Genomic DNA, 10,000 nt, shown 5'->3' on the forward strand with positions numbered 1-10,000 from the left:
TGTCTGTTCCTTTCTCCCCTTACCGAATGTGTGCGCAAGAACAAAAGAAGAGCGAGAGACCGTGAGAGCCATACACGGAAGAAAGTCATTCACACACACGGGGTTAATAAACGTGGGTAATGCAGGCGAAAGAAGAAGAGGAGGAGGAGGAGGAGAAAGAAGAATCTGAGGGGGAGGGGGAGAGGGAGAGGTAGGGGGAGGAAGAGAAAGAAGGAGAGGAGGGGGAGAGCGAGAAGGAAAGAGGAGGGGTAGGAGGAGGAGGAGGAAGAGAAAGAAGATGATGAAAAAAGACAGCAGAAAAGCAAAGAGAGGAAAGAAAATGAGAGGAGAACAAGAGACGAAAACAAAGGAGATAAAGAGAGCAGAACGGAGAGAAAGGGAGAGAAGCAGAGAGGAAGGCTGAAAGGAGAGAAAGAGAGAGGGGGGGGATGAAGAGAGAGAGAGAGAGGGGAAGAAGAGAGTGAGTAGATAAAAAGAGAGGATATGGAGGACGGGGACGGACGTAAGGAAGAAAGGACGAGGGGAGTGAAACAGGGAGGAAAGTTAAAGGAGAGACGTAGACAGGAGGAAAGGAGAAGAAGGTAAGGTAGAGAGGAAGTGAGGAATGGAAGAGGAAAGAAAGGGAGATAAATAGGCAGAAGGGGAGTAAAGGACGAAGAAAGAAGCTGAGATAAGGATAAGGAATATAGAAAGGGAGAGAAGTAGGAATTTAGGAGAGGAAGGGAGAGAAGCAGGGAGGAGGAAAGAAAGAGAGAGAAGTGGCGAGGAGAGGAAGGAAGAGATGTAGGAAGAATGAGAGGAAGGGAGAGAAGTAGGAGGATAAGAGGAAGGAGGAAAGAAAGGGAGATAAATGGAAAGGAAGATGTCGGAAGGGAGAGAAGTAGGGGGAAGGTGAGGAAGTTTGAGAAGCAAAGAGAAAGAAAGAATGTGAGAAAAGTGGAGAGGACGAGAGAGAAGTAGGGGAAGAAGAAAGAGAGAAAAGTAAGGAGGGAGAAAGGAAGGGAGAGAAACAAAAATAAAAAGAAGAACAGAGAGAAGTCAAGAAGAGGAGAGGAACGTAAGTGAGAGACAAAAACAGGGGGGGGGGAGGCAAAGGAAGAAGCTTCTCGTGCAGGAGCGCCGAGTGAAGCAGCGAGCGCGAGAGAGCAACGACTTTTCGAGTGGTTTCTGAACCCCGCCATCGTGCAGTCTCCTTGCAATCACCTCCTCCTCCTCCTTCTCCTCCTCTATGCTCATGACCTCTGCCTCGAGTAAATACGACAGCCTTTCGAGAGTGGGAAGCCGTTATCTTGCCCCGACGGGACTAAGTGGGAGGGTTGGGTTACGGAATCTCCTTGGTGTGGGAATGCCGCGCTTCGGGTGGAAGTTCTCCGTGTCGGCCATTACGTAGATGTAGGTCTAAGGGATATGCGGTTCTTCAGTGTATTTTCTAGTGTTTGATTTATGCATGTCTTTTTTTTTCCTTTCTCTTTGTTCTTGTTCTTCTTCATCTTCTCATTTTCTTCTTCTTTTCCTCCTTCTTCTCCTTCTTCTTCTCCTCCTCCTCCTCCTCCTTCTCCTTCTTCTTCTTCTTCTCCTCCTTCTTCTTCTCCTCCTCCTTCTCTCTCTTCTTCTTCTTCTCCTCCTCTTCTTTCTTCTTCGCGAATCATTTTATATATTCTAGAACGATATTCTTTTATTATGTATATTCCTAGGAGAAACAAACCATCTAGGTTAGCATATTCAAGTCCTATCTTGCTAAAATCCAGATCGTATTCACATATTTACCTTTTTCATCAATTAAAAATTCACTCCATCAGGTTCTAACAGGACATGCGCCAGCTTCAAAGACATCGCAAATTAAGTGCACTTCCTAAATCCCTCAAGTTTTGCGCATGAGTCTGAGAATTCGCCGCATTTTCCTGAACGTCTGTCGCTCTTGCGGTTCATGCCGGCTGTTCGCTTCAACGGTTCGCTAGTCTTGTTCGAATCCCGGAGTCGAGACCGATCGGGAATTATGTTTCATCACGTAACTGGTTCGGTCTCTTTTCGAAACTGCTTCGTCAGGCATTGCGGGACTTGCAAACTCCGGTTATGTGACGGGGATGTTGCATTTGATATTCGGCGGCAGTTCCTTGCAAATTTTAAAAGCGGTTTGTTTAGGTGGCGTGTCCAGTAAACGTCGAAGTCATGTAACTATATGATTTTGCCTCCAGATGGGTAACGGTTGCCATGGGAGCTGTACAGAGAATGTTGGTTTTTATGGTGGTATTAACAAAAGAATAATCATTGATAATGATGAAGGTAATGATAACAACGAGTTTATAAGGTGATGATAATGATAATGATATTAATACTAACAATAACAGTAATGATGATTATGATAACGGTAAAAATAACTACAATAACAGATAATAATGGCAATAATACTATTATCAAGAATGACAATAAAAATACGATCACTAATACTACTACAATAAAGAGCCTAATTCAACTTTGCCAGCACCTCAAAACAAACACATCTGCGCTCGTAGTCCCACGGTCTAGTAAGTGATGACATTCCGGCGCGTTCGAACCGCCATTTCCATCCGTCATGCTTCTGACTTCCGAACTCGCTCACTAGAACTGCAAACCCGCTATTTGATACAACGTTATTACCGTAATAGAAGAGCTATTAGCACATCATTCTTCCTGCCCCTCCCCCTCCCCCCTCCCCCCTCCCCTTTTCGCCCCTCCTCTCGTTATGCATATCCGGTGAATTTCCGTTATTCGTGACTTGTTTGTTTATGTTTATGTTTATGTTTTTTATCCTTCTTCTTCTTCTTCTTCTTGGGGGTTGTGATTTATGGGGAGTGGGGAGGACGAAGGACTGGGAAGGAAAGAAGGGAGAAAGGAAGTGGATGTAGATTAAGGGGAAAGTGGGATTTTTTTATTATACATATATTTAAAGTCAGTCCCGTGGCTTCGTTTGTTCGTTTGTTTATTCGATTTCATCTACTTCCGTGTGTCATTTCTATTATTTGGTTCATTTGTCTTTTGTTTTTTTCTTTCTTATCTTTGAATTTCCTTCTTCATTTTGCCTCTCCTTCCCCGTCTCTTACTCTCCGTCCTTCTCCCTATTTCCTATTCTCTTAGTCCTCGCTTCCTCCCATCCTCCCCCGCCCCTCACTTTTCGTCATCATTTTCTGCTCTCCTTCCTCTTCTTCTTCCTCCCCACTTCCCTTTCTTTCTCCACCTCACTTCCAACCAGGAAGAGAAAATACAATGATAAAATAACGTGAATCATTGCGCAGCCTGTAAATAAGACAATTGACAGGGTTGCCAACGGTATTTCATCCTATCTCTCTTTATCACTTATCTTTCTATCATACACTCTAGTTATTGCCTTTATGTGTCTGTCAGTCCGTCTGTTTATCAACCTCCTTCGGAATTCCAGTCATTATAAAGGTGTTGCATATTCCACCTATCCGTCTGGAGGACCGAAGATCCATTGCGTTATCCCTGGATTCTAGTCCTTATGGAGTAGAGACAGCAGTTGAAAAAAGAAGAGAAAGAATTGAAAAAAAAAATCTGAGGCCAAAATGAATAGGTAAAGAGAAAAACTGAGGAACTTGGGGAAATGAGGAAGAGGGAGAGAGGGGCAGATACTGAATAGTTGACAGACAGAGAGACAGAGACAGACAGACAGACAGAGAGAAAATGAGGCAGACAGACAGGCAGACTGAGACAGAGAACGAGAGAGAGACAGAGAGCGAGAGAAACGCAGGCAGACTGAGACAGAGAACGAACGAGAGACAAACAGGCAGACAGAGAACGAACGAGAGACAGACAGGCAGACAGAGAACGAACGAGACAGACAGAGAATGAACGGGACAGATAGACAGACAGAAGCGAAAGAGGAGGACAAGGGAAGAGGAGAGCGAATGAGGCCACGCTGCAGGAATGACAAGGCAGTGGTTGGAGGCCATGAATTCTCGACTGGTAAATATTTGATGAAACGCAACCAAGCAGAGAGGGGGAGAAGAGGAGGAGGAGGGACTATAAAAAAAAGAGGAGAGGGAAGAGGGAGGGGGGAAGAGGAGGAGGAGGAGAAAGAGGTATAAAAAATGGAGAAAGAAAAACGAAGGGAGGAGGGAAGTTGAAGGCGGGGAAGGAGAAGAATTAAAGAAGGAAGGACCTCGAGAGGAGAAGAACTGGAAGAGGAGAGGGGCATTGAACGGGAAAGAGAGGAAGACAGAATAAAGGAAAGAGGAGAATGAGAATAAAACGATAGAGGAGAAAGCGAAGAGAAGCATCTTGGTACAGCCTGAGTTTACTTGTTTCATTCTTTTTAGTGAGTCATTCATTATCCCCAAGTCTTTACTGTGTTTTCTCTCTCATTCTTGCTAACCTGTTTTACGTTCGGGGAAATGTTCAAACTACTCTACTCTCTGTTTGCCTCCTTTGTTGTAATTTGCTCAATGGTATTTTTTTACATCTCTCATTCCTTCTGGATAACATTTAATTGTTTACAAAGAGAATATGCAGTGTGTGTGTTCATCCATTTATCACTTTTTTCATTTATTGATTTATTTATTCAGTTACCTGTTTATTCAGTCATTTAAAATATAAATACATACATACAAAATGCGTATGTCTGTAAACATAGATAGATGGAAAGATATGCATATATATACATATACATATGTATATATATATATATATATATATATATATATATATATATATTATACATATATATATATGTATATAAAAGTATATAAAAATATATCTATGTATATATATATATATATATATATATATATATATATATATATATATATATATATATATATATATATATATATATATATATATATATGTATGTATGTATGTGTATGTATATATATGTATATATATATATATATATATATATATATATATATATATATATATATATATATATATATATATATATATATATATATATGTACAGGTGTATATATGTGTATATATATGCACATATATATATATTGGATTTAAAGTCGATTATCCAAATGACATTTTCTCTCTCCTTTCTGTCTTTTTCGTGCACTCTCCCTCCCCCTCTCCCTCATCCTCACCCTCTCCCTCACCCTCACCTTCACCTTCAAACTCAACTTCTCCCTCACCCTCACACCCACTCTCACCCTCACCTTCAAACTCACCCTCTCCCTCTCCCTCGCCCTTACCCTCACCCTTCCCCTCTAACTCTCCCTCTTCACATCCATAAGCTTAGCCGCTTCCAAACTTAGTTGAGAAATTTTCCCGCCATTTATTAAAAGTCGGTTAGAAAGAGCGCCATCGTTTTTCACACGACGCAGGAAGTTGGGCGACACTTATTTACACGCAGTCTTGTTTTTTTTAATTATTCCGGTTTCTTTCAGTTTTTGACACTTTTTAAGCAATGATGTGGAGCCGAAAAATTGAGATTGTTGTGGCAAGTATAGATAATGAGAGATATCTGATGAAAAAAGTGGTTCATCATGATTTATATGAAGAAATTTGTATTTTTATCGTTTATTTATTCCATGTCAGACATTTTTTTGTGATTTTGTTGTCTGTTATTACCAACAGGTTATTTGGTCGTAAGCATTTGTGTATATATATATTTTTTCTTTTCTTTTCGTTTCCTTCAATCTCTCTTTTTTAAGTATCCTTCATTTTTATATACATAGTTTTCGTTTCGTTTCGTTTCCTTCCTTTTCTTTTTTTTCTTCTTTTTCTTTACCTATCCCCCATTTGTATATACCTATTTTTCTTTTCGTTTCGTTCAGTTTTCTTCTATTTTTTACGTATCCCTTATTTATATATACATAATTTTCTTTTATTTTCGTTTCGTCTTTTTTTTCTTCTTTCGTATCCTTTTCGTCCCCCTTGGTCACACTCATTTTAAGTATTTCTATCCCTCTCTATTAACATCCTTCTTGGTCTCTCTTCCCACTTCCTTTAATCTCGTCTTCCTCTGCCCTTGAATCCCCAACAAAGGAACTTGAATAACCTTGAACTTGGCGCAATAAGAGCGATTATCCCGTGTGCCGTGCAGTGCCCTAGAGGAGAAGGAGGAAGAGGCGGGGAGAGGGGAGGGGGGAGGACAAAAAGACAGCGAAAGAGGAATGAGAGAATATGAGATTTTCTCTTTTATTTCTCTCTCTCTCTCTCTCTCTCTCTCTCTCTCTCTCTCTCTCTCTCTCTCTCTCTCTCTCTCTCTCTCTCTCTCGCTCTCTCTCTCTCTCTCTCTTTCCTTCTCTTTCCTAATGGAAAAACAGGGATAGAAGGATTGAGGAATTAGAATTACTTTTTAAAAAATGGAATATAGATAGTGGACGAGAAAGGGTGATGGTATATACCGTCGCCCCCCCTCCCCCCCTCCCCCATACCCCAGGTGAGGGTGAGTTTGCGCCATCTCGCGTCGGGGAATTTCCGTAAACCGGTTTTGCTGATGACTCCAAGCAAAGTCATGGTGATGGCGGCTTTTAGTAATGATACAGTATGATAGTTACATATTGCGCTGTGGTCAGAGGATGGCGGAGGCGGTTATAGGAAAGGCGAATAAACTTTTATGCTGTATTACGCGCACATTTGCATAGGATAAAAATGATCACTAAAAAGTCGTGCATTTTCTTTTCTTTCTTATTCTTCCTCTTCTTTTTCGTGTTCCTTTTCGTCTCCTGATTCGATTTCAGGTATGGTTTATCACTTCCTAACAATCGTTTTTCTGCTGCAGATATTATGGTTACTCGGGGTAGCAGCAGTGGCTTCCCTGCCGCTGTCGGACCCCCCCACACCCAACAAGCACGACCTTCTGCAGATGATCCTCAACGCACGACCTGAAGACAACGACCTTGAAGGAAATGCCGTCGAAGTCCTCCCTGAGGCTGAGGCCCTGGATGTACCGGTAACCACCCAGTCGTCCGTCAATGCGACCTCCAAGGTGCCAGCTGATAAGGCTTCTACTCCTGTCGTCACTACGCCTGAGGAAGAACAGGTGCAGCAGCAGCAGCTGGTAGCGGAGGACGACCAGGAACAGGCAACTGAACAAGCGCAGAAGCCCGAAGAGATAGAACAAGTGCCTGCACAAGAGCAAGCGCCCGAGCAGGAACAGCAAGCGCCTGAGGAGGTGGCGTTGCCCGAGCAGGAGCAGGTCCCCGAGGAGGTACAACAGGTTCCTCAGCAGGATGCAGAAGAACCAATCCCCGAGCAGGAGCAGCTCCCTGTCGAACCGCAGGCTAACCCCCTCGTGCCTGTCCCGGTCCAAGAACCTTCAAGGCTGGAATACTTCATCCCTGACACAGATGAAGAACCCGAGATTGTGTACATTCCTATGCTCGATGTTCCTGAAGAGCTTCCTGAAGATGGTTTTATAACAGAACCCCAAGACGGAGGAGAGGAAATGGATGCTACCGAGGAATTCCCTGTAGACACTGTTAACGTTCCTGAAGACAGCTCTGAAGAACCTGTGGATGTCTTTATTGCTCCTGAAGAAGTGCCTGAGGGCTTTGTGCCTGAAGAAGTGCCTGAGGGCTTCGTGCCTGAAGAAGTGCCCGAGGGCTTTGTACCTGAAGAAGTGCCTGAGGGCTTTGTGCCTGAGTATGATGGCCCTGAAGAAGACTCCACAGAAAGCTCTGAGGACCCTGATTATGTGCCTGAAGAGGTTTTTTATGCTCCTGATGAGGTCTCTGAAGGAATCCCAGTTATCCTTGAAGAAGTCTCTGATGACCCTGAATATGATGGCCCTGAGGACTTCCCACAAGAAGTTCCTGAAGTAGTTTTTGACAATTTTGGTACTCCCGAAGAAGTTTCTGAAGACAGGTTTGATGGATCTCAAGAGATGCCTGAAGAATTTTCTGATGTCCAAGATGAAGTTCCTGAGGGAATCGTAGTTATCCCTGTCGAAAATTTTGATGCCATCGAAGGCGCCTCTGCAGATAATTTTGATGGACCTCAAGAGGGCCCTGAAGCCGAGGCAGGAATTCCCGAAGGAGTCTTTGCTGTCCTTGAAGAAGTCCCAGAAGGATTTTATATCCGTGAGGAGATCCCCGAGGGAATATTTGTCCCTGAAGAAGAATCTGAAGTCGATGGCCCCGAAGACATCCCCGAAGGTATTCCTGATGGTGAAGTCCCTGAGGATGCGTTTGATGGTCCTCAAGATGCCCCTGAAGGTTTTGATGCTCCTGAAGAAGTATATCCAGAAGCTGGTCCCTTAATCCCTGAACTAGTCCCAATTAGAGTGTCTTACATGGGCCAGGAATTCATCGAGACAGGGGAGCCAGAAGAGGATTCCGAGGATGACGAACCTGAGGATTTTGAGCTTCAAGAAAACCCACAAGAGGAGACTATCTTCGACCCACCCGTTGTATATTTCGTACCTGAAGGCGAAACGTTCGTGCCCGAGAATGCCGACTACACTCCCGAGGAGGAATACAACTTGGAGGGAAACCCTGACATGGAGCAGGATATGCCACTGATGGAGGAAGAGGAGTATGTCCCCGACGATGCACCCATCGCCTCTGACGGTTATTTCGTCGGTGAGGAACAGCCAGTGATTGAAGATAGTGCTTTTGTGCCTGAGGAGGAGATCTCGAATGACGAAGCCATGCCAGATAACCTCCCTATAGCAGTGTTCCACACTTCTGAAGGTGACGTAATCGTACCTGCGTTCCTTCCAGACATGCCGGAAGAGTCCTCTTCTGAAGAGGATGTTCCAGAACAGTTCTACCCGCAAGGTGAGGAGTCCGAGGGCGAAAGCTTTGCGCCGTTCCTTCCAGAGGCCGATAATGACGAAATGGTCTTCAGGCCCTTCGGCGGGTTCCCTTTCTTCCGTCCTGCTGTGGTAATGCGTCCAGAGACAGAAGGAGAGGAGGAGCAGGAAGGCGATGAGTCCACTGGGCCATATGTACCACCGAACTTAGTCGAGATCGTGGTTATTGGCACCCAAGGCGACCGCAATGACAGGCTCCCCTTCCCCTTCGCTCCCCAGCGGCCTTTCGATGTGCAGATGCAGCCTGAACAGCTGCCCGTCCGCCCCATCGCGCCCATCGCTGGAGAAACATTCCGCCCTGATGAGCCTCTGCTGCCCATCGCCGGAGAGCCACAGACAGACGGGGAGGATCAGCTGACTCCCATCGTGGTCGACAATCAGACATTTCTGATCCCCAATGAAAATGACAGCCAGAGAATCATTTTCCCCGAGGATGACGAGCCCACCCAGAGCCTCCCTGTTTTCCCCGCCCAGTGGGACGACGAGCAACATTTTTTTCTACCAATCCGGAGCGAGGACGATAGCGACGACCAACCAATGACTGAGGAAAAGTTCCCAGAATTCGAGCAACAGCAGCAGCCAACTCAAGAATTTCTCGAGCAAAATTTCCGTTTCCGCCCACAGCCACTGATGAGAAGACCCACATTTCCCACAAGGGAACCTCAGGACTACTTCGACGGACCACAGACTCCTCAGAGGTTTGGCCATTTCCACCCTGAACCAATCCCTTTCCAGACCGATGACGACGACGATGATGTAATTTACACTGATTACGACACCCCAGATGAATACGATACACCCTTCGACTATTTCATGCAGTCTCGCTACCCACAACTGTACGGCGGAAACGACTATTACCCACAGGCAATCAACGAGCGCCCTAGGAACCCAAATTTCACCCCACAGAACCAGCAGCTGTACGGACCACGTTTCGGACAAAACAACCCACCTCCTCAGTTCTACCGCGATTACTCTACTTTCAACTTCAGGACCGCCATGCCCGCGAGGTCTCCTTACACGCAAGGCCATCAGGGTCCTTTCCCAGTTAACTCAGGGCGGATCGCACCACAAAGCCAGTACGAAGCAAACTACGGTTATCCTTGGAACTACGACTATCCCTCCCGCCGTCCTGTGTGGTAAGCCCGGGAGGAAGACAGGTGGACGACATACTGAGGCGACAACGTGATAGTGTCTGTCAAACAATACTGTATCGTACACTACACCCTAAGAACAAAACTACTG

The 10,000-nt window shown here is 44.9% G+C and overlaps 1 protein-coding gene across 1 annotated transcript in view; it reads left to right on the forward strand.

The window, feature by feature from the left end:
- LOC113819699 (uncharacterized) overlaps window positions 1-10,000 on the forward strand; it is a 20,630-nt gene that overhangs the window by 10,312 nt on the left and 318 nt on the right. The window contains exon 2 of the mRNA XM_070126357.1: window positions 6,725-10,000. This exon is cut by the window's right edge and continues 318 nt beyond it. Coding sequence (XP_069982458.1) covers window positions 6,725-9,898 — 3,174 coding nt within the window. The 3' untranslated portion in view covers window positions 9,899-10,000. The remainder of the gene's footprint in view (window positions 1-6,724) is intronic.

Source organism: Penaeus vannamei, chromosome 10 (genome assembly GCF_042767895.1).
Source record: "Penaeus vannamei isolate JL-2024 chromosome 10, ASM4276789v1, whole genome shotgun sequence".
NCBI lineage: Eukaryota > Metazoa > Arthropoda > Malacostraca > Decapoda > Penaeidae > Penaeus > Penaeus vannamei.